The sequence below is a fragment of the Colobus angolensis genome, unplaced genomic scaffold, assembly GCF_000951035.1.
Source record: "Colobus angolensis palliatus isolate OR3802 unplaced genomic scaffold, Cang.pa_1.0 Scaffold394, whole genome shotgun sequence".
NCBI lineage: Eukaryota > Metazoa > Chordata > Mammalia > Primates > Cercopithecidae > Colobus > Colobus angolensis.
In genome coordinates, this window is record NW_012117310.1 from 1,855,738 (window position 1) to 1,879,725 (window position 23,988).

Below are 23,988 nucleotides of genomic sequence, written 5' to 3' on the forward strand. Positions count from 1 at the left end.
ACCCTGAGTCATTTTGCTCAGAATTAGTTTCTGACTCTCAGCAACACAGGACAAATGCACACATATGCCCTGCAAAGGCAATTCAGCAGAGTGGTAACAATGATTCTTAGAAATCATTGCTCACTCTTCTGATATGCAGAAAAAAAATTGTTACGATGTAGTATTAAAGTTTTCCTTTCCTGATAAAAATGATTTCCACTTTAAAAGACTTTTTGTTAGTTCTGTAACTGCGATATTTCAGGGAAAGGGTAAAAATGTTCTTGGAATATACAATTCAACCTCAGGTCTTTTGTTGCTGTATTGTTCCTAGAACCTAGAAAACTTCAAACATTGTTACCTAGTTAGAAAAAAATTTGCATGTGGATTGCTCCTTGTAAACCCCCTTCTAGGAATGACCAGACACTCTTTCAAATTATTTCACTCCCAGTTACTTTAAAAAAATCATCCTTTTCTTAGAAAAGTATGTCCATATAATTGTATGTATTTTATAGTGTTTTAAGTTTTACCACAAACATGTATTTTATAATTTTTAATTATATAATTTTAAAATAAATAAATGAGGATATTGAAAAAAAAATCATCCAAAGTTGTCTCCCAAGTCAGTGCCTTTAATTAGAATAAAACAAGGGTTTATTGTTTTTAGTTATCATCCACTTTTACTTGCATTAACCTTTTTTTTTTCTTTTACATTTTGAAAGAGTAACCTGCTTTAGAATAGTCCCTTTTATTTACAGAAGCTGCTGATGGAGTTAACTTCTGCAGAAATTCTTCCTTAAGGCAAAGCAAAAAAAGGGGGGAGGGGGTGGGAGGAAGGAAGGGAAAAAGATTCTCAAGGAACTACAGCCCACTCGTTTCTGTTTCTTAGAGACAGAACTGACCTAAAGATGCCCCCTTTGCGATGACTTCTGGGACAGAGCAGCACTCTGACTAGGCCCCCTGCTGACTCATGGGGGCCTTAGGCAAGTAGAGGAGAGGCCTGATATACACACACACACACACACACACACACACACACACACACACACACCCTTTCAAACCTAGGACCCGGAATGCCATCCCAAGAAGCTTTAGAAAAGGGCACAGGACCTTTGGCCTCCCACCTCAGGGTCAAGGTACCAGCTCCTCCTCTCCCTAGTAGGGAGTGGAGGGTTGGATGGAGGCGGCCAGAGAAGAGGGATGTTAGGTGTTGGGGAGAGAGTTAACATCTACGTTGGTGGGCACACTGCTTGGGGTGTTACCAGCGAAGACTACGAAGACCCCAAGCTCGAATCAGAAGGCCCTCTGGATGTGCTAGGGGAGGTGGTTGGGTGCAGCTGTAAGAGATGGGACAGAGAGTAGGCAGCAAGGTCAAGAGGGACCGGGGGCTCAAGGGAGGGTTGAAGGGTCCAGGCTCAGGATAGAGCTGGTAAATTCAGACAAGGGGCCCTTGGAGAAGCAGAGGAGAGACTGGAAACCATGAAAGATTCCCCACCACAGCCTCAGAAAGGAGAGACTGAGAAATACGTTCTCGGTCTCCAGGTCGGTTGCAGTCGTTTTGGAGTGCCAGATCATCCCCCAAAAGACCCTGTTTGGAATGAGCCTCAGCAAAGGCAAGGTAGGAGGTCGAAGGACTTCCCAGGTGACTTGGTCTAGTCTCGAGTTCGCAAAGCCTATCCTCCCTGTAGCCGGGTACCAAGCAGCCTCGAGCCTGCTCCCCAGCCCACTGCCAACAAAAGGCGTCCTCCGACTGCAACCCAGCCTTCCACAGACAGGACCCCCCTTTCCCGAAGTCATAAGAGAAAGAGAGTGCATCACTGCTGAAACAGTGGGCGCACACGAGCCCCAGAGCTAGAGAAAAGCTGGACGGGGCTGGGGGTGGGGTGCAGGGGTGGAGGGGCGGGGAGGCGGCTCCGGCTGCGCCACGCTGTCGAGTCTTCCCTCCCTCCTTCCCTGCCCCCTCCGCTCCGGCCGGAGCCCTCCACCCTACAGGTGGCCTACAGGGCACAGGTGAGGCAGGACTGGACAGCTCCTGCTTTGATCGCTGGGCTCCCGATCCCTCTCTAGCTGCTCGGCTGCCCGGAGGTCTGCAAATTCTGCCCATGTCGGGGCTGCAGAGCACTCCGACGTGTCCCATAATGTTTCCAAACTTGGAAAGGGCGGGGGAGGGCGGGAGGATGGGGAGGGCGGAGGTATGCAGACAGCGAGTCAGAGTTTCCCTTGAAAGCCTCAAAAGTGTCCACGTCCTCAAAAAGAATGGAACCAATTTAAGAAGCCAGCCCCGTGGCCACGTCCCTTCCCCCATTCGCTCCCTCCTCTGCGCCCCCGCAGGCTCCTCCCAGCTGTGGCTGCCCGGGCCCCCAGCCCCAGCCCTCCCATTGGTGGAGGCCCTTTTGGAGGCACCCTCGGGCCAGGGAAACTTTTGCCGTATAAATAGGGCAGATCCGGGCTTTATTATTTTAGCACCACTGCAGCAGGAGGTTTCGGCTAAGTTGGAGGTACTGGCCACGACTGCATGCCCGCGCCCGCCAGGTGATACCTCCGCCGGTGACCCAGGGGCTCTGCGACACAAGGAGTCTGCATGTCTAAGTGCTAGACATGCTCAGCTTTGTGGATACGCGGACTTTGTTGCTGCTTGCAGTAACCTCATGCCTAGCAACATGCCAATGTAAGTGCCTTCAGCTTGTTTGGGGAAGACTGGGGAGAGAGGTTAGATGGGAGGGCACCCTGTCCTGAAAAGGAAAACCTGTAACCTGAATTCCAGGTACACTTGGAGGGCAGACTCTTAGGCATGTGGGAAAACGCCGGATTTGATAAGAAACATGGAAATTACTTTAAAAAATGAAAACATAAAAGTCTCGCCAAAAGTTAGGGAACTTTTTTTCTAAGTTCAGAGTGAGACAGTTAACTCGATCTGGATCCTCAGCTTGGTAACCCCCAAAGGGAGCGGAAGATCTTTCCCTAAGGATGAGATATTAACGACCAATGTGGTGGAGGAAGTCAAGGTCCTCCACCCTACAGGCCCCATAACCGTACTGATGTCCACCTTGTAAAACTTGAGGCCTGCGTTAGAAAGTCCTTCAATTGAGTAACATAAAACTCACCTCCCAAGAGCTTTTATCTTCTGGGCATTGTAAGGCTTGTCTGGAGGAGGAAAATGACTATGATGATGGTGGTTATAAGGCGCCCTCTGGAGGAAGGAAAATGAAAGTACAGGGGACAGGGCCTTAAGCAAATGGAATCCCAATTAAAGCTTCTACGGGTTTATACAGATTAATGATCAGCATTTCTGGTTGGAGCCTTTCCCAGTGGCTAGTCAGTGAACCCTGGAAAGAAGAATGGATGCTACTTGGAATGGGTACTTTCTGAAAAGTAATATAAGTGTCTCAATTCACTTTCTAGTCATGGAAATGGTAACATTTTTTAACTCAAATCTGCTCTAAATTTTGTTGAGCCGAGAATTACCCCTTTGACATGTTCCCAGTGATAATCAAAGGTTATGAATGCAGCAAGTTGAGAAATATCAACACTGACATGAGACTCAAGAGACCGGAGTTTTTCCCATGACTCTGACACCAATTTGCTGCGTGACCTTGGGCAAGTCAAACGGCCTTTTCTAAACTGTGAGACAGAGATTATGGGGACCCCAAGGTCACTTTCCAGCTCTAGGTTTTATGACCAGACTTTCATGTCAAGATAGAATGAAGAAGATCAGTCCGTTTTCATCTTGAAAATGGCTGCCAAAGTACTAGACAAAGATATTGACTAGATGGGGGATGGTATTGTCTGACCACACCCAGTACTCCAAAAAGTTGTTCCAACCACAAAGCACGGTGTCTACCACCGCATAATTACTAATGAGTGTGTGTGTGTGCGTGTGTGTGTGTGTGCGCGCGCGCGTGTGTGTGTGTGTGTCTGTCTGTCTGTTCCCCCTTCATTTACTTTTAGTGTACATACTGTGGATACTAGGGAGTAATTGCAGTGAACAAATTCACATTACCGAGTTCATATTTTTAATGAGATCTGAGAGTGGGAAGAAAGAGTTGGCTCCTAGAGAATAAAATGAAGGCAGACTTAGGGAAATTTGAAGGTACAAAGGCAACTTACCTTCCGATCAACAACCAACCACAGTCTGAAATAAATGTTATCAAACACACATCCTTCAAAATGGTCCATGTCTGAGTAATTAGAAGGCAAATTTCCAAAATCATAAGGGCTTCCGTTAATCAAGTCAGGCATAATTATTCTTCCTACTGATGGACACAATGAAGTAAACATATCATTCTTGTAATTTAACAGTAATTCTCATAAATTGCCCTTAAATGTCAGTGCTGGATGTGGTCCACCCTCCTGAATTGTGACTGTTGCAACAGATGTTCTCACTTCAAATAACGCACTTCTTGGCCACCTCATTAAAGCAATTTTAGGGGTGATTCATCCCATTGCAAGCTTGGCCTAACTTGTATCCTGTATTAACCTATAATTTTTATACTGTAGGAGAGGAATTCACTCTTTAAGGACTTATAACAATTATGGCAAAAGGGGGGATAGTACTTTTGTTTATTTTTTCCATTATTTTTCAAGATCTTTAATCCACAGTTTTTCCATTTATACAAAGCTCTTTCTCAGGGACAAAAATGATACATATTGGTAAAATGACCTTACCTAATTTAAGTGAACTAATTTAAAGCAAAATTCAGATGTCTGAATTAATCCATCTTCACAGTTAATAATGTGCAAATTAGACCTTTTGAAAAAGGATATTAAGAATAGTACAAACTCAATGAAGTACTAGGTAACTTCAGTGTTTTGTAAAAAAGTAAGTCGACTTCAATGTTTTATTAAAAAACAAATTTCAGTATAGAATTTTAAGGGAGCATGCTTTCCTAAATTTTACCTTTTTTAGATATTTAGGTATTAAATATGAATTAAACTATAAATTACTTCCTCATCCATCTACTAATCTTATCTTACATTCAGTGATTCATCTGTGCACTTTACCAGCTTAATTGCTAAGTATTCAAAATATCCTTCAGACACATTAATATTTCACAGCATTTATACAATAGTAAATAATTAACAATTTAATTCAAAATATATTTACATATTAATATTGCAAACAAATCACCCTGCTGATCCCTGCCATACTTTTGGCCTGCATAATTTCCAAGTCATTAAAATATTCTTAATAAAATATATAATTGGTCCTTTAATTAGGTAGATCAATTTTATAAACTTGTCTATTTGTTAATTATTGCTATTTATCCATGAGCTGATACCAATAATTATTTCCTACCTTTTCTTTTTATCTGCAGCTTTACAAGAGGTGAGTAAAATTATTTTTAGAATTTTTAAAAATACTTTGATTCCCTTGGCTACAGTGATGTCTTCTCTTGGAAGGGAAGAAGTTACATTAATATTGACCATCCTAGATTCCCAAGAAAATTGTGAAGAATTTTGATAGTCAAAACCTTTCTGGCAGCCTTAGAAAGTACCCACCCAATTTTCCAAAATAGGCGGGGCTACTGAATAAGACTAAGTTTATAAAATACTCATAAGAAATATAGAGTAAATAATCCAATAGAAGTTTGAGTTTTAGGATCTGCTACTATGAAGCAGAAGATTTCACTGAGCTAGAGAATCTTTTCACTCCTTTGGAATCATTTGCAAAAGCATTTATTGTTAACACATTCTTAGCTTGTGAATTGAATTTGAGGCATAATTACAGGTAAGTATTGATATGTACTTTTTGTTCTGTAGGTACATATTTTATTTGATGTATTGGTAAAAGTTTAAATTGTAGTTTGAAATATTAAACTAAGATAATAGTAAATGCATAAGGTAATGAATTGTGAAGGTATATTTGATTACCATGCCAAAATGAAAACTGTTTTAAAATATATATACAATTTTCTTCATAATAATCTTTGATTTATTCTTTTCTAGGAAACTGTAAGAAAGGTAAGAGTATAATACTTCTACATAAATATCTAAAATTATCAGGGATAACTTATAATTTAACTAAATTTATAGTAGATTATGGAAGGAAAATATCGAAATTTTGCTCACATGAATATGCATTAGCTAAAGCATAAAATAAAGTAGCTTTGATGTTTAAGATAACAAAGTTTAATTATCTTCCAGAATCATCTGTAATTACATTTATGTGATACAAACTGGTGATTTACATACAAAAGGAAAAAAAAGACTTGTTTTTATTCTGGAGATGGAAGGCATATTATGTTAATTATAGGTAGTAAAAAAGTTTATTTTAAAGGGCTTTGACTTTATAAATGTGCTGTTAAAAATGTAACAAAATGGTCATTTCATCTACAGTTATCATCTTATTCAAATGCTATGCATAGTATTAACCTAATAGTTGAAGACTATAGCAGCTTCCAATCCCCCAGCTGAAAAAAATTACGTATAATTACAATTTAAAAATATACTTTTATCTATTGCATTGTGTCAATTTTTTAGATAGTGTCTAATAACATTGTAGTTAGATCAGTCTTACCAACTAATTATTATCAAGAATGATTTGCTTATTTACTGGAAATTACTTCTTAGATATTTATTATTGTGCTGTTTGTATCTTTTCTGTAGGGCCCAGCTGGAGATAGAGGACCACGTGGAGAAAGGGTGTGTAATTTTTGAACTATAAAGGGCTTTACCCCATATTTGAATAGCTATATATTAGAAACTATAGGAACTGGCAACTGGCAATTTATAAGAATATTATGTATCCAGATAATTGTACACCCCTTTAAATAGGTAATGCACTGCAGAAGAAGTGAATGAGCATTATTACGTATAATCAATATTTGTTTTAGGTCAAAATTACCGTTAAAAAAGAAAAACTGTTACAGTCATATTATTTGCATGGCCTACTTTCTTTGTAATTTACCCATCCAACATATGCATAATGAAAATGTATCTACCTACTACCACAGTCCTCTCTTTAACATATTTGGTTTGCTTTTGAAGTAAGATCCTTTAGGTAGCTTGGAAATAATAGTGAATTAGTAGTCAGTAACATGTTTCTCCGCTCAAATTCATACATGTACAAGTCAGGCTTACATTTTATTTGTGGCATTATTAAATATCCCTGCAATGCTTATTTGACATTTATAACTATGTGGTTTTGCATTATATAACACTTTTGCCGATATGTGAATACCTATATCTTGTATCTGTTAGGAAGTGGAGACTTATATGTATTCCACTCAAGCAATTTATTAGAAATAGAATTATATCAGTTAATTATTTTAATAACACAAGTAGTTAATGATAGTAAATCTGCAGGATTTTCTATCCTATGATAAAGCAACCTTATTAACTGTCATATCAATTAATTTATTCACATGTAACATACCAAAACTATTGAATAAGTTTGTCACAGTCAGAGATCGGCAAATAAAAATACAATGTAAGTCCTTGTGCACTGTTAAACATATGAAGCACACAGAACTATACATTTTGGCTATAATTTTTATATTTGAATACTGGAGCTTCAGTACGAATTAATATTCAATGGCTGAGATCCTTCTTTAGGAAAGCTACCCTGTGATATCTTGAGAGTTATTAACCCTCTTTCTAAAATAGACTCATAAGTGAATGTCAACCAATGACAAATATAGTATATTAAATTTCCACCCTACTTGCACATAGAAAGGTCTGAACAACTGATCTTACCACATATAATTCTTAGGTTTCTACAGGGCCTGTCTAACCTGACCTTATTCACTTTTTACATACCAGGGTCCACCAGGCCCCCCAGGCAGAGATGGTGAAGATGGTCCCACAGGCCCTCCTGGTCCACCTGGTCCTCCTGGCCCCCCTGGTCTTGGTGGGGTAAGGTGTCTTAAGTATTGCTAACTTTTAGCTAACTTTAGTTTCTCTCTGTTGAAAGAAGGCTTATTGTGGAATTTATTTTTAGCAGTTAAGGGATAATTGTTCTATTTGAAAATTAGTATATTTTATTTCATTTATTTAGTTTCTTCACTCAAGATTCTGCTTTACCCATTCTCTTTGTGAGCCCTTGTCAATTACAGGACTGGTCTTTGTGTGCGCTGAAGTTAGCTGTGGCCATCATTACCATTATTTAATTTGGAGATTTAATATCTTTTATCAGTAAGGCACAAATAGGAGGTGTTACATAATTAAAGAGTTTGATTAGATTGAACTACATAAGTGAAATCTCTGATCTTAAGCAATTTCACAAACATCCTACGCTTTTTATTCTCCTTGACTTGAAGTCTGCTGAACCAACATTCAAAGCGGTTTTAGGTTTAATTTGCTTGAAACTAATTTGAGAAAAGTACATTTCCCTTTTTCATTAATATCTTCTTTTAGCTTTATGTCTTTAACAATGGTATGAGTGCCAAATGGCTTCACTGCAGGAAGGAAAACATTTTGCTTAATTGGTTAGCACTATGAATCAGAAGCCTGATTCTAATACCCAACTGTATGCCAGTAAAATAAGACCTTTCTCCCCCAAAGATCTTATTATGATTGCTTATCTATGAAGGGCATTAAAAAGCAGCTTCTTTAATAGAGCTACCACTAAAGAGAGATCTTTAACCGTAAAGTTATTACTGTGAACTAGTTTTTAAAAGTTTTATCTTCCAAGGGGCATTTTAATTTTAATTTTCCTCTAAACTTGAAAACTCTTTATATCCTTCCTGAAACTCAGGCAAGAAAAAGATCCCTTAGTCATTTTGTGTAGCTCCAGTGGGGAAGGGCAACAGGTGAAAATGCGAACATGTCCTCTTGAGCTCTGTCTAATTTATCAGGACAGATAAATTAGTAACATTAAAAGTTTAGAAAGTTTCCCTTCCTCAGTGCAGAAGTAAAAGGTGGGAGTGAAGACGCTGAGCTAAGGCAGAAGAAGGGATCAAAAAATAAAGTAGGGTAGTTCTCCATTTCAAAGAGATGTGGGCCAAGTTTTAAATGTGCAGCTCTCCTGACTTTTTAGGAATTTAGTTCAATATAGAATTTTAAACTAATAATTATATCAAAAACATTCCCTCTTTTAAATAACAACAGAAAAATATTGACAAGCAAAATGAGAAAATGAACTACATGGCTAGTAACTAAAAATATTTTATATATACATAATATATATATATATTTTTTTACTCCTCTAGAACTTTGCTGCTCAGTATGATGGAAAAGGAGTTGGACTTGGCCCTGGACCAATGGTATGCTTATCTGTTTATCTTAGCTGAAAAATTTACTAAATAAAGAATTCATTATATGTCACATTTTACAATGCCATTTATTTAGCTACCTAAGTTAATACTCATACTTAGATCATATAAAAACAACTCTTTTTGTCTTCAAATTTATGAAAACATAAGTTAAGGAGTTCACTTTTCTTTACAAAAGTGCCTCATTAAGATAAGTCATATACTTATGTTCAAGAAATAATCTTTGGATATAGTAATCATAATTTGAGCAAATAAATTTAATTTAAAACAGTAATCACTCTGATTAATTTTTTAAATATTCTTTAGCATTGCTTAGAATTTTAAGCAACACTTAGAGACATAGAACTATTTATTAAGTTCTCTGAACTTGTTGGAAAGGATCAACAAGTTCTAGTCCAGCTAATTCATTTTAAAATGGGAGAGTTTAAGCCCTTTTCTCAAGGTCATCCAGGTAACTAATGACATAATTAGAACTAGCTGCCAGACAAGATGTCTAATATTTGATGACATCATGGTTTATGTACCTAGTTCTTGAATAAACCACTCATTTAGTCAATGAATATTAATCAGGTACCTTCAATGGGCCCTAAACTGTATTAGGAACTGGGGAAATTACAAGGAATGTGACAGATTCTGATCCTTCCTCAAGGAGTTAACAATATAGGAAACGTTTCTTTTTCTATATTTTGACAAAAATAAATTCTTTTTTAGTCTATTGATTGTAAATCAATATAGAATAGAGTATGAGTAAAAATCTAGCATTTATGTCACTGAGTACAAATATTCAGCACCATACCCTATCAGTGAAGCACCGCGTAGAAACATTCCCAATATGATGATGATGATGATGATGATGACTATTAGCAAATGAAGCTTCTAACAAGCATTAGAGATGTTTGAAGGGAAAAATGCTAATATGAGCATGCGAAATGTGTACTAGCATATATGAAATAGAGGGAAAAATTGCCAGAAGTCAAAGTGTTAGGTTGATTAAGCACTACAAAATTTAATGGATACACACACACATGCAATTTAGTGATTTTAATTAATTGTTTCAAAACTAAGGTATTTATCTGCCCAAAGTCAACATGGTCTTTAAAATGTTAATTTTACCTGGGCAGTGCAGTTTTGAAGCTAGTGCTCTAGCTTCAAAAGAAGATGTTCTGCTGGAGCTAATGGCCCACAGTAAGCTAATATACTCTAAGGGTGAGATAATATTTTCTGTAAATTAGAACTCTCACTTGAGAAATAATTTACCTTTAATTGGTGACTTCTAATTCCCTAATTTTTTCTGGTAATTTAAAACGTTCATATCTGAAATGAAAAAGTGGAGCGTTTCTTTTGGCTTTGTTTATATTGGATAGTTGAAATTAGTTGTTTCACCTAGTGCTGGACATTAGTCAATTTTAAAGCAGTACCTATATCTCAAGAAGAAGCAAAAGGGTGGAAAGTAAAGAGCCACTAAATGTCATTTTTAAAAAGCCCACTAAGCTGGGAAAATTAATATGGATTTCAGATTCCCCTGTTTTTGGAACATCTGTTTTGGGGGCATAAAGCAGAGTATTTTACTTTGAAATATCGGTGAAATATAATTTAAGCTTGCACATCCACACACATGCACAGACATATGTAATCAACAGATATGTGTTTCACAAATAGGGAAGATAGGCAGCAATAAAGTATTAGTATTAAATATAAAGTATTAAAATAATTCTCCATGTTGGAAAATCAATAACTATAAAACCCCACAGGGTTCTTCTCTGAATTAATGAGTAATCATACTGTCTCACAGCCTCCACGAAATACACTACATTTTATGTAAATGAAATTGTTGCAAATACATGAAAAAATAAACAAATACAATTAGAAATTCATGGTGTCAGAGAAAATTATTTTTTAATGTATGCCTAAAAAGCTATTGTGATTGAAAAGTGACAGTTTCTTTTAATGTTGGAGCAATTTCTAAAACCAAATGAATGATTCTTATAATTAAAATGACATACATTTTAAATAAAATCCATATTATTTCACTCTAGGCATTAATACAGTAGGGTAGATTTGACTGCAGAGTCCCCATGGCTGATATCATGAACAAATTACTTGAGACTGGTACATGAAATATTTTCAGCATTACGAGGAACAGACCCTACGGATGAGCTTACACAGACATTGATTACTGCAAAGAGGAGTCAAGAAAGTGTTTTCGGCGTATGAACTAGTAACAGTCTGTTTTACCCTACTTTTGTGCTACAGAAAGAACAAAGGGAAAAACAATCTTCCATCATTTGGGCCATATTTTCAACAATAATATAATATAATAGACTTTTCCAGAAGGCTGTTTCAATAATATTTTATTTTTCCTTCACCCCTCATTACATCCACTTTTGTTTGACATTTTCATCAGTCACCAATAACCCTTAGAGGAGCAATAAGGTTATAACAAACTTCCTTTTAATCGTTAAGAAGGACTTTTGATTCTTTTCAATTTATGTCCATTGTGACAATAAAAATACCAATTTCTTAGCTAAATATTACATAGGAAGATGACATATGATCAAAAAAATCCAAATGGAAACGCTTCATCTGCTGCATATAAGACAATTGTATATTCTGCACTTGTGTAAAGACTGATTCACTTCATTGCATCCGAACAATCTCAATACGCCCAATCGTGCACAAGTTTAAGGAACCTATGACTGTCCCATCTAATTTTTACTGATTTCTATTGATTTGGATTGGGAGAAAAGGAAAAGCAAAGCGACAGAACTAGTGCAAGAAGCTTGAGTCCTTAAATTCTTCCTCGCGAGAAATAAAAACTATGGAATAAAACCACAACAATTCTGTTTGTCCATCACAAAATGTCTATGGCACTGCTAAGTTGGTCATATCTGATGCCAGCCAACACCATGACCACTTATCAGTGCTGACTATTTATATATCTGTTTTCTTTACAGGGTTTAATGGGACCTAGAGGCCCTCCTGGTGCAGCTGGAGCCCCGGTAAGTACTGAAAGTTTATAATGCCTCTTATGCAAAAAGACAGAGTATTAAGAAATAAAGGCTTAGAGTATGACATTCTTTTCTTCTTTTAGGGCCCTCAAGGTTTCCAAGGACCTGCTGGTGAGCCTGGTGAACCTGGTCAAACTGTGAGTACATTTTTCCACCTTTGTGATCAGTTTTTTTCCTGGGAGTTTATGAATATAACCTTAACGAAACGATGGGTCTCCCATTTTCTCAGGGTCCTGCAGGCGCTCGTGGTCCAGCTGGCCCTCCTGGCAAGGCTGGTGAAGATGTAAGTATTTACTCTTAAGCACTTTCAAAATGCTATTTAAATACTCTTGCCTCAACAAGATTTTCTAGATTCAAATTAAGTATTCTGCCAAAAGCTGAATATGCCTGAAAGAACTCTTAATATATGGGAAATTATATTTTAATGAAACATTAACTAACCTGCTTATGTTAAGGGAAATATTAAATATGTATCTGGATCCATATTTTTATGTGATAACTTTCTCCCCTTTTGTAAAAACCAAGATTTCCCCCATTTTGTCTGATAGTTTACCAAGAAGAAGTTGACTGTATGATGTTTTCATGTTTAGGGTCACCCTGGAAAACCCGGACGACCTGGTGAGAGAGGAGTTGTTGGACCACAGGTGAGACTTTTTACATTGGTAGATAGCACAAACATCATAGGCCTATAAGATAGTTGCTAAAACTAGCATCAATCTAAATGACAACATAGGTGTCACCCAAACTTATGACACGAATCAGAGGCATCTAACAAAGAAAAGAGCCTAGTAAAAAAAAAAAAAGCATATCCATTTTATTCATGCAAATAATGGAATACTAACGACAGCAAGCATACTATAAGCAACTAAATTGTGTTTTCTACAAACACCATATTCTTAGTTACATTAGAGTAAGTTAATTTGTCGTTCCACGGTTAAAGGTATACTAGACTTTGACTCAAAGCTTGAACTTTGATGAGAATAAATACTTTGGAGGGAAGAAGTAACTGTGTTTTTATTTATGGTAAAACATTATTCAGCATCTTCTCCATTTCTTTCTAAGGGTGCTCGTGGTTTCCCTGGAACTCCTGGACTTCCTGGCTTCAAAGGCATTAGGGTAAGCACATTCTTTACTCAGATGAGAGAAAATGCCTATTAATTTGTGGAAAAAACTCAAGTATGTTTAAAATCTTGGGTGACATATATTCACTTTCAAATTCCTGGAGTTTGCCAAAGGGAAGAAAGAGTTAAAGAGTCAGATTTCTTGAAAGTAAAGTGGGGTGCAATTTTTTCAGTCTGTTCATAGTGACCAAAAAACAGGCTCACTACAGAGAAGATTATATGGAACACATATTATTTATTATTTACAACCATCTGAAAATCATAAAATTATTAAGGATGGAAAAGATGTGAGAGAGCACCTAGTCCTCCATCCTTCTCTCTCAACGGCAGGAAAGTTAAGTGACCTGTCTAGGGCAATAGACTAAGTTTGCTGGGACCTAGAACACTGGACTTCTTTCTACTGCAGCAGGCAAGATTCACCCAGGAGAGATTAACGGCAAAGATACACAATTTTTATTTGACCAAACACTATCATGGAACAGTATTCTATAATAAGGCTTGCCTTTCAGGGACACAATGGTCTGGATGGATTGAAGGGACAGCCCGGTGCTCCTGGTGTGAAGGTAAATATTAAATTAGAAGCACTGTTTTTAAGCCCTTGATTGAAATTCCCCATGACCTCCAAAAAAGTATATTACACTGAAGATTACCCATATTCTAAAAAGTTTTTTTTTTCTTTTCTGTGCTTCAAATCCCTCAATGATGGGGACTATGAGAGTCTGTGACAAAAGGTCAATTATTAATATTTATTTAATTCAATGTCTATTAAACAATTGAGACAAAAATAATATTAATAGTTTCTTCTTCCATTTTCTTTCCTCCCTCTGTAATTTCAGTGTCTCTCTGCAGCCAAAATAAAAGTAAATAAACATGTTATCAGAGATTAGAACACTCTATTATTTTAAACTGTAAATTCTCCTTTGCCACACACTAATTAGATAGGTACATTCATGTCACTATACACTTTTCAACCTCCTTCCTGTGATTTATCTGTGCACACTCAAAAAATTTTTAATTAGGTAATTAAAGTCTCAGAAGTGTGTTATCTCTTGGCTAGGCTCTTCTCTGACAGCTTTTTCAACTATAAAATGTTCTCTTTCCTATTAAGGAGATAATGTGATATTAAAGTGAATACCAACGTAATTACAAATTAATGAGTAACGAATACTAGCGGGACCAGAAATGAACATGAATATGGAGAATCTGTTCTAACTTTCCAGCTGCCACACAAATGGATAAGGTCAAACTCATTCTCCCAAGAGCCCGATATAACAGCTCAGACTACTAATCACTGTATCATAAAATGTTAGAGCTGCAAGGAGCTTTGGAGACCCCCTCATTTTGCAGAGGTGGGAAACTGAGGCTTAGTGAGAGCCATTGACCTGCCCGAAGTCACACATCTAGAGGTTAGAAAGTCATAGGCTAGAAATGATCCCCCCCTGCCATTTCAATGCTTATTCCCAAATAGTAGACTTCACATAGAATCCTGGAAATGAAGGGTCCTTATGAGGTCTCTTAAACCATATTTCCCCTATATCTAAATCAGATTATTTTTAAGAAAAGTTCTTTTACATGTGCCATAGTATTAAATCCCACTACTACTACTAGTACCCCGGTTTTTACTCAGGAATATAGATTGGAAATAAACATGATAGCTCTAAAAAATATTATGAAGCTTCAATTTTTTATGCACATTTTATGAAAGTGGTAACACTGAGTGTTCAAAACAACTTTAAAGAGGATAAATATTGTTACATTGAAAGTAAATTTATCCTTCGCCATCTCTTTTTATGATATTGTTTCTAATATGTAATTGATATCCAGAATCTAAGGGAGAAATTGGGGAGGAGGTACACCCAAATAACCACATTTCCTTAGAACCTGGACATGTGGTACTATCTGAATAAAAACTCACGTTAACACATTTTAAAATCTGTGTTTCCGGCATAACTGAAAAACAATCTATATGTGTAAGAAATGTTACAAAATATATGAATGGTTCAAAGTGAAAAAAATAGGGTAAAATTGCACTATCAGGAAAAATAATTGTTATATTTAATGAATAAAAACTCAATCCTTCTTCTCCATGTAGGGTGAACCTGGTGCCCCTGGTGAAAATGGAACTCCAGGTCAAACAGTAAGTATTGACTACTTCATTGTAAATTTAAATGTGTACACTCTTTGTGAGATGGAACTTCTTTAATGTTCTTGCTAATCACTGTATTCTTCAGCATTGTATTCTTTGATATTTTTCTAATAGCCTTCTGATACTTAAAAGAAATCCATTACTGTTTAGTTGGAATTAGAAGGCAACTTATTTATTTTTAGTGTTATTCTTGTACAGGTTGGAAATTGAACAAAGCAAATGATGCCTGTGACTTTGTTTAAATTAGCATTCTGGATTTTATTGAAAATATTTCTGCTTCTAGGGAGCCCGTGGGCTTCCTGGTGAGAGAGGACGTGTTGGTGCCCCTGGCCCTGCTGTAAGTGCTTCCATTTCTTTTCAGTTTCATCCTTTTAAAAAATCTTCTAATGACTGTCATTTAAGTTTCCACTTGATCTTCCTCTTTATTTTCTTCCTAGGGTGCCCGTGGCAGTGATGGAAGTGTGGGTCCCGTGGGTCCTGCTGTAAGTTTTGACACTGGGGAATTTGAAAGGAGTTGAGAATGTGGGGTGGGAGCTGTCTTCTTCATTAATCTCTTATGAAATAGCATCATTTCAGACACTTTACCAAACGTTCTATGAGGTCTCTTGAAGGCTCCATTTATACTTAGTGTAAGCCACTTATAAGTACCTGAACTTTTGATTGATGTATAAAACAAAATCTCCCCACCCTGGATACCATGAATGTCTTGCCTTTGATGAGATCCTAATGACAACAGACTGGCTGTCAATTTTTTTTCTTTACTAATATAAATAGTGTCATGCCACTGTAAGCAACTTCGATCTTCTGTAATTGTTATTGTTTTCTTAATTTACTTGGAGGAAATTTCTTACCACCTTCTGCTTTGATTTCAGGGTCCCATTGGGTCTGCTGGCCCTCCAGGCTTCCCAGGTGCCCCTGGTCCCAAGGTAAAAACACTGGTGATCATTGTCACTACTTTGATAAACTTTTTACTGTGATGTGAAAGATTGGAACTGTGTTTGCAGATACAGAGATAATTACAAAACAATTACCTTAATTATTGCTTCCCTTCAAAATGGACATAGAATGACTTGTTTTCTCACTCTACATTTGAAGTAGATCGTTTCTCTGCACTGTACACTGTGCACTGTGCCCATCAATATAGATGGCAACATGGAAATCGATTCTCCCAAGTTAGTTAGGACTGACTGAGAACCAGAGTCAATCACAGAGGGACAAAAGGAGAGGGAAGGTAGTAACAGTAGCCAAGATGGCAGAACCAGGCAAGGAAAATAGGAAACCAAACTCAAAATCTTGTTGTAATAAAACAGGTAAGAAAAGTAATTGCAATTTTCATAAAACTTGGCATCTTAAAAACCAGATATGGGCCAGGCATGGTGGCTCACGCCTGTAATCCCAGCACTTTGGGAGGCCGAGGCGGGCGGATCACGAGGTCAGGAGATCGAGACCACAGTGAAACCCCGTCTCTACTAAAAACACAAAAAATTAGCCAGGCGCAGTGACGGGCGCCTGGAGTCCAAGCTACTCGGGAGGCTGAGGCAGGAGAATGGCGTGAACCCGGGAGGCGGAGCTCGCAGTGAGCCGAGATGGCGCCACTGTACTCCAGCCTGGGCAACAGAGCTAGACTCCGTCTCAAAAAAAAAGCAGATATGCTGTTTCATTATTTGCTGGTTAAATCTTTGGTTTAATTTCCTCTTTTAGGGTGAAATTGGAGCTGTTGGTAACGCTGGTCCTGCTGGTCCCGCCGGTCCCCGCGGTGAAGTGGGTCTTCCAGGCCTCTCCGGCCCCGTTGGACCTCCTGTAAGTAACCGTTGTCTTTAACCTTTATTGAGTAGAAGAAAACGAAGGTGGAGTAGAGAGAAGAAGAAGAATCAAGGTGGGGTCAAAGAAGAACAGAAATATTCCAATTAACTGATATCCTTCTCTTTTCCTTTTCCTCATAGGGTAATCCTGGAGCAAACGGCCTCACTGGTGCCAAGGGTGCTGCAGTGAGTATATCTGTGTAGCTAAAATGTGCTGCTATGATTTTAAAGGCATTTAATGTGTACTGCCTCTACAGCCCATCACCTCCCTAATGGACCACAATGCATTTTCCTTCATAGGGCCTTCCCGGTGTTGCTGGGGCTCCTGGCCTCCCTGGACCCCGCGGTATTCCTGGCCCTGTTGGTGCTGCTGGTGCTACTGGTGCCAGAGGACTTGTTGTAAGTGGTCATGACTGTGGTTCTCATCATCATGAAATGCCAGCTCTGCCATCATTTCATTACTATCTAGACTTCCACTTGTAGTTTTATTATTCCTATTTTTCTCTTCCTTAGCGTTTTTAGTTTATATTTCTTATGTAAGTGCATGTATGTACACTCCCGTCTACTATTTGCACACAGACACCCACCTCCTGTTATCTTCGATCATTACCTCAAGGTAAATGAGGCAAAGTCCTACAATATCAGTTTTGTCCCTTTGACCAATACCATTCCCCTGTAGGCAATTTAAATATGAACTGGGTACATTTCTTAGAGAACTTGAGCTTCTCTTTACCTTAACCCACAAATATTCTAAGAGTTTTGTCTGCAAGAGAGTTTCAACATGTTTGTCATTTGACCACTGTTCTGTATTGAACCCTAGGGTGAGCCTGGTCCAGCTGGCTCCAAAGGAGAGAGCGGTAATAAGGGTGAGCCCGTAAGTAGCTCTATCATCACAATTTTATAAAGTTAATTGTTTTTTTTTAATTCCAGTTTCTCCAGCTGGACATAGTATAAAAATTATTTTTTTACTCCCTCTTCTTTTGTTCTTTTCATTAAACAGGGCTCTGCTGGGCCCCAAGGTCCTCCTGGTCCCAGTGGTGAAGAAGGAAAGAGAGGCCCTAATGGGGAAGCTGGATCTGCTGGCCCTCCAGGACCTCCTGGGCTGAGAGTAGGTTTCAAATGCTCCCAACATCCAAACACACCAGAGGCAGATTATGACACCCCTTCATTGGGAATTGGTCAAAATTACTGACTGTATTTTCTTAGGCAAAAAAAAAGCATCTGCTTTCCATCTGCCTTATTAAATCAGTGACTCTCAATTTAATATATTATAAAAAGGCCTGGAAACAATGTTGACCTACTTTTGCAGGATGCTCATCTAAGAATTCCTCTAGGGGTTGGGTGAAGTGTTTTGGCTTGGTTTGTGTCTGTATCTCCCCTGTAAGGAGATCATGCTATTTTAACAAACTCTACCTTATCAAAGTCCAGAGATTTCTTTAATTCCCTCATGTACTTTCTTGCAGGGTGGTCCTGGTTCTCGTGGTCTTCCTGGAGCTGATGGCAGAGCTGGCGTCATGGTAAGCTGTCCATCACTTACTTCCTAGAAAGGAACTTGATGCTTCTCGTGGTGGGTGTGTCATCAGCTCTAGCATCCTCCTCCTCTATCTCTTTTTTTTTCCTTTTTTTTTTTTCGAATAGGGCCCTCCTGGTAGTCGTGGTGCAAGTGGCCCTGCTGGAGTCCGAGGCCCCAGTGGAGATGCTGGTCGCCCTGGGGAGCCCGGTCTCATGGGACCCAGAGTAAGTTTCAGACTGATTCTGAGCATATCACACCTGGCATTACTTCCTTCTTTAAAGGGTTGGTTAATATTGAAGATAACAATAAAAACATCAAAAGTAAATTTGTTAGTAGTCTTGCTGACAGTCACATTTTTAACTTTGTCAAAGCTCAGTAGATATTTTCATATATTTAATTAGTTCATACATTTTCTATCTATTACTTGATACAATGGCTATGAGGTTTTTGGAAGAACAGATCTATTTTAATATATCCAAATTAGGTTGGTTCTCCTCTCAGCATGAATCTTTTATCTTAATTTGTGAGTTTTATATAAGGTGTTCATGAAATGTATTAGGACTATACATTATTCGTTTATTAGATTCATAAGTGAAGTCATTTTCCCCACAATCACAAAGTGCTATAATGTATTCAGCATCACACTGGCTATGGAGAAATAACCTCTAGGTCCATAGACACACTAATCCATAGCAATAGAGTAATTTTTTGCCTCCATTATCTCTTATGGGTGAATATCAACTGTATCATAAACAAGCAATAGGGACACCAAATATAGCAATAAGAAATCCACTTTGGAAATTGCTTGCTAAAAGTATTAGTTTTTCTATTATGAGGTAAATAACATGATACATTTTGCCCATATAGCATGTTGCTTAACAGTTTCTTGAGATATCTATAAATGGGTGAGTTGCACTAAATTTCTGTCAAAGGAAAGCCACAAAAAAATAGATGAAAAATTTCAGAACTCTTCACACTTCCCAGCTAGTGGCTAATATTCCTAACGATTTACCCTAGGCAACAAACAAAAAGTGGAGGGAAAAAGTGCCTTTGTTAGACTTCAGTTAATCTGAGGCTTGAGTATGTAAGTTAAAGTGCCAATATGGAAGCATCCTCATTTATTTTATAGGGTCTTCCTGGTTCCCCTGGAAATATCGGCCCCGCTGGAAAAGAAGGTCCTGTCGTAAGTATAGCTCATTTTCCATTATATTTTCAAGGACACTTATTGCACCCTTATCAAGTCTATTTTGTGGCTTATTTATACATGAACACATTGAAAATAAATATCAGACACATATATCATCTGGGAATGCAGAGTAATAGATTGTAATTATGGAGTCCAAATGAATGCAGGACTGAAAGCAGAGCAGGGCAGAGAAAAACATGGCAGGGAAAATTGAAGCAGGTGACAAGGGGATGACAAGAGAAGGGAACGAGGGAAATTGCGTACATACGAGATTGAATTGGCTATGTGTGTACCGACATCCTCGTTAGAAAAGGAAAATGGATTCATAATTTATTGACGCTTTATACAAGAAGCTCTACGCATTCAGAAAGCTATTCTGTTTCATCCGTGGCAGCATCATAAACTTGAGGTTGTGAGAATATGTTGACACTGAGTAAACTTGAAATAACTCTGCTTTCAGGGCCTCCCTGGCATCGACGGCAGGCCTGGTCCAATTGGCCCAGCTGGAGCAAGAGGAGAGCCTGGCAACATTGGATTCCCTGGACCCAAAGGCCCCACTGTAAGAATCATCACAACTTTCTTACCCTCAGCACGTTTTGTGGCCACATTTTACCAAACTCCAGTATTTCTCTCCTGCAAATCAGTCCAGTCTCAGGGAGTTTCCTTTCAACACAGGAAAACTGCAGGCCACTATCACATTAAAAGTTTACCTCCGGTGTATTCTTATATCCCTGCTGAAAATCCATCTCCTGAGCCCCATGCTTCCATAGACACAGGGACATCTTACTGTACATGGAGCTGCATGGTGATGGATCATCCTTAGATAACAGAATCCACAGACTAGGGATCTCAAAAGGACACAAAAACAAGCAGGAAATCAACATTCCAAAATCATCACGGTTAAATTGACATTAAATGTATAAGGCTGTTTTTTGTTTTGTTTTGTTTTTCATTTTTTCTATAGGGTGATCCTGGCAAAAATGGTGATAAAGGTCATGCTGGTCTTGCTGGTGCTCGGGTAGGTGCTAACTTGTGTACAGATCTATTCACATAGCATTCATCTAAGAACTACACTTTTTTTTGTTTTACATCATCTAATATCATTTTGTCACTTTCTTTTCAAGATAGCATCCCCAGGGGTCCTTTTACCATCATAAAATGCCTGTTTTAAAAACCAAATTTATAAACAGTGAGCAAAAACAAATCAGAATATACATTAGGTCAAAAATGCAGAAGCCCTTGGCTTTTATTTTATTCATTTTGTAATTAAAAGGGTATGAATATGTAGTAGCATTCTCTGGCCTTTATAAATTGCCTTGTATCTGCATACTTTGCTTGATTCATATCAAAAGTTAATAGGCAAACCCATAAACATATATACCTACTATGTACCCACACAAATTAAAAATTTAAAAAGTTGGTAGGCAGTATTTGGGCTTTGGTGGGAACCCACAATGAGTTTAATTCATGCTAAAATGACACACTTGTTTTAAGGAAGTAATACATGAGGCTTTGAGACATCTTAAACTACCTGGCTTACAGGTAACCATCAGCCTTTCTGTTAAATGTTTTTAGGGTGCTCCAGGTCCCGATGGAAACAATGGTGCTCAGGGACCTCCCGGACCACAGGTGAGTATTCCTCCCACTCCTGTGCTCTTCTGCACTAGAATGTGTATAGTCTCTCAAACTGACCATCTCCATTTTTCAATCCAAAAGTTATATAGCTAGACAACAGTGGTGACATACGTTGCTATTTATGCTCTCTTTCCTGTCACTTTCAGGGTGTCCAAGGTGGAAAAGGCGAACAGGGTCCCGCTGGTCCTCCAGGTTTCCAGGTAAGTCAACTCAAAACGTACACAACACTGCCTTTGATCAGCCTATTCAGCTGTAAATCACCGTACCATACCTCTCTCCTCCACCACAATAAACATGATTTCAGGACCAAAGCGAAGAAAGGTGCATTTTTTTTCAAACTAACTTCTGTGTAATGCTTTCATAACATACAATCATGCTCATATGGATATTTGGTAGCCACCGCCCTGAAACTCAATTATTAGCAAATCTCCTGGACACAGCCGTAGGATTGAGATTTGTATTTCTTCTCATTCTTAGGGTCTGCCTGGCCCCTCGGGGCCGGCTGGTGAAGTTGGCAAACCAGGAGAAAGGGTGAGTAAAACAAGTAATAGTAAGTGGTAACTACTAAACTCGAGAATTTCCCCCTGTTTAATACCCCACTGCTATGCAATTATAATATGTAAAAGAAAATTTCATATTTCATATGTTAACGATAGTGTTTTACATATGTTGGTGCTGATGGAGAGAATGAGCCAAATTACTTTAGTTCTGATTACTTTGTTTTACAGATTTAATGAAACATCACCTTATGAAAGTAAAATCTATCAATGAATATTTTATTTAATAGCCTTACTTTTTGTATTGTTCTTGATAACATTAAGATACAAATTATTTCCTTCCCCATAGTGAAAAAGTAAATGCACAATTTTCAATCAAACTAGATCCTGAAAAATTGCTTTTATATTTTTCTTGGCATTCAGACATGACACTGCTATCCACAATCAGGGCATGAGTTCTGAGTCATTTTCTCTCTAATTGTGATGAATGTGCCTCAATTTAGTTACATTCTGTGGCCTGGTCTCCTTTATCAACAGTGGGGCACATTAAGGAGACAGCTGGTCAGTGATAAAAGAGATACACTTGGGCATACAATTAACTAGGTAATGTACAGAATATGATAATTTCTCTTAAGAAGACGGTCTTTCATATAGCTAAAAATAGGCAACGTCTAATATTATTCATTATTATTTATCCTTTTATTGAAGGAAACAGTCTGTTTTGTCACTTTTTAAAAAAGCAATAAACTAAATAATGGGAAACAAATTTTTTGATACTAGGTTCTGGGATGGATACATTTTTGTCACCAATAAAATTCTCTCTTTCTGTATCTTTCCATACTAAAAGTTGTTCTTATTAGCCTGTGTACTTATGCACTCATGTAGATAGTGCCAGCTTTATTTCACTCTTTCAAAATTTTTCAAATATCTTAATCATAAGTGAATTTAGAGATCACACACAAATTTCATGCTTTATTCTCATGCTTTGTCTAGGGTCTCCATGGTGAGTTTGGTCTCCCTGGTCCTGCTGGTGCAAGAGTAAGTGTTACTTCATTACTTTCATAAACTCTAGCAATGTGTTTTAAAAAGTAGTAGTGCTTTCTCCTTAAAGCCACTGATGACCCTGCAACAAGTCTCTGATGCTCTTCTACAGTCAGATGTAATCTGTAGAGAGAATTAGATTTCTAAGTTGATAGTAGAATTTTTTGTTTCATTGCTCACATTTCCTATCCAATAATTACATAGTTATAAGAAACATAAATAAATCTATATATATATGTTATCATCAGTGATTTATATAGACAACTATGCTACATCTGTGACAGTGGCTCAACTTGAGCTAAGGAAAAATAATATCTTACTAAGATCTAAAGTTAATTTTGGCAATGTGTGTTGATGTTCAAAGCCTAAAGCCGAAATTATGAGTAGTCATATAAAGAAAAAAATACTTAGTTTCTCTGTGGGTATTAGCATCACTGAAACAATTCATCTGCCCTGAAAGGATTCCATCATGTCACTAGTTAACACATATGTAGAAAGCTCAAAGAACCAACTATAACAAGGTCCTTTGAAACAGATACAATGTGGACCTATGTGATAAATATTTTGGGCTACAGAATGCTATGTTCTAGTGATATTTAGATGTAAATTGGAAGATATTTAGATAGACATAGATTATATATACAAATACATGTATCAAATATAATATATATAACTGTTACATCATTATTACACAAGGTTATAAAAAGGGGGCACAGATAGGAGAATATCTGATCTTATCTACATCTGCCATTGCTATTCAACTAAAATGACAGAATCTTTTCCTTTGAATAATACATATAACTGGCATCTGTTTTTACCTATGGATTTATCACAGAAAAGACTCCCTAAAA

At 37.6% G+C, this 23,988-nt stretch overlaps 1 protein-coding gene across 2 annotated transcripts in view; it reads left to right on the forward strand.

The window, feature by feature from the left end:
- The first annotated feature begins 2,104 nt into the window (after positions 1 to 2,104).
- COL1A2 (collagen, type I, alpha 2) overlaps positions 2,105 to 23,988 on the forward strand; it is a 37,024-nt gene continuing 15,140 nt past the window's right edge. Inside the window, exons 1-30 of one of the 2 annotated variants that reach the window (XM_011955081.1) lie at positions 2,105 to 2,644; positions 5,292 to 5,302; positions 5,923 to 5,937; positions 6,583 to 6,618; positions 7,738 to 7,830; positions 9,126 to 9,179; positions 12,143 to 12,187; positions 12,280 to 12,333; positions 12,426 to 12,479; positions 12,787 to 12,840; positions 13,259 to 13,312; positions 13,827 to 13,880; positions 15,410 to 15,454; positions 15,747 to 15,800; positions 15,901 to 15,945; positions 16,336 to 16,389; positions 17,165 to 17,263; positions 17,407 to 17,451; positions 17,566 to 17,664; positions 18,086 to 18,139; positions 18,266 to 18,373; positions 18,729 to 18,782; positions 18,904 to 19,002; positions 19,908 to 19,961; positions 20,425 to 20,523; positions 20,929 to 20,982; positions 21,540 to 21,593; positions 21,746 to 21,799; positions 22,077 to 22,130; positions 23,090 to 23,134. In XM_011955081.1, the coding sequence (XP_011810471.1) occupies positions 2,575 to 2,644; positions 5,292 to 5,302; positions 5,923 to 5,937; positions 6,583 to 6,618; positions 7,738 to 7,830; positions 9,126 to 9,179; positions 12,143 to 12,187; positions 12,280 to 12,333; positions 12,426 to 12,479; positions 12,787 to 12,840; positions 13,259 to 13,312; positions 13,827 to 13,880; positions 15,410 to 15,454; positions 15,747 to 15,800; positions 15,901 to 15,945; positions 16,336 to 16,389; positions 17,165 to 17,263; positions 17,407 to 17,451; positions 17,566 to 17,664; positions 18,086 to 18,139; positions 18,266 to 18,373; positions 18,729 to 18,782; positions 18,904 to 19,002; positions 19,908 to 19,961; positions 20,425 to 20,523; positions 20,929 to 20,982; positions 21,540 to 21,593; positions 21,746 to 21,799; positions 22,077 to 22,130; positions 23,090 to 23,134 (1,764 nt within the window). In that variant the 5' untranslated portion in view covers positions 2,105 to 2,574. Of the gene's footprint in view, positions 2,662 to 5,291; positions 5,303 to 5,922; positions 5,938 to 6,582; positions 6,619 to 7,737; positions 7,831 to 9,125; positions 9,180 to 12,142; positions 12,188 to 12,279; positions 12,334 to 12,425; positions 12,480 to 12,786; positions 12,841 to 13,258; positions 13,313 to 13,826; positions 13,881 to 15,409; positions 15,455 to 15,746; positions 15,801 to 15,900; positions 15,946 to 16,335; positions 16,390 to 17,164; positions 17,264 to 17,406; positions 17,452 to 17,565; positions 17,665 to 18,085; positions 18,140 to 18,265; positions 18,374 to 18,728; positions 18,783 to 18,903; positions 19,003 to 19,907; positions 19,962 to 20,424; positions 20,524 to 20,928; positions 20,983 to 21,539; positions 21,594 to 21,745; positions 21,800 to 22,076; positions 22,131 to 23,089; positions 23,135 to 23,988 lie in introns of both variants that reach the window. The other variant, XM_011955080.1, reaches the window with a different exon arrangement.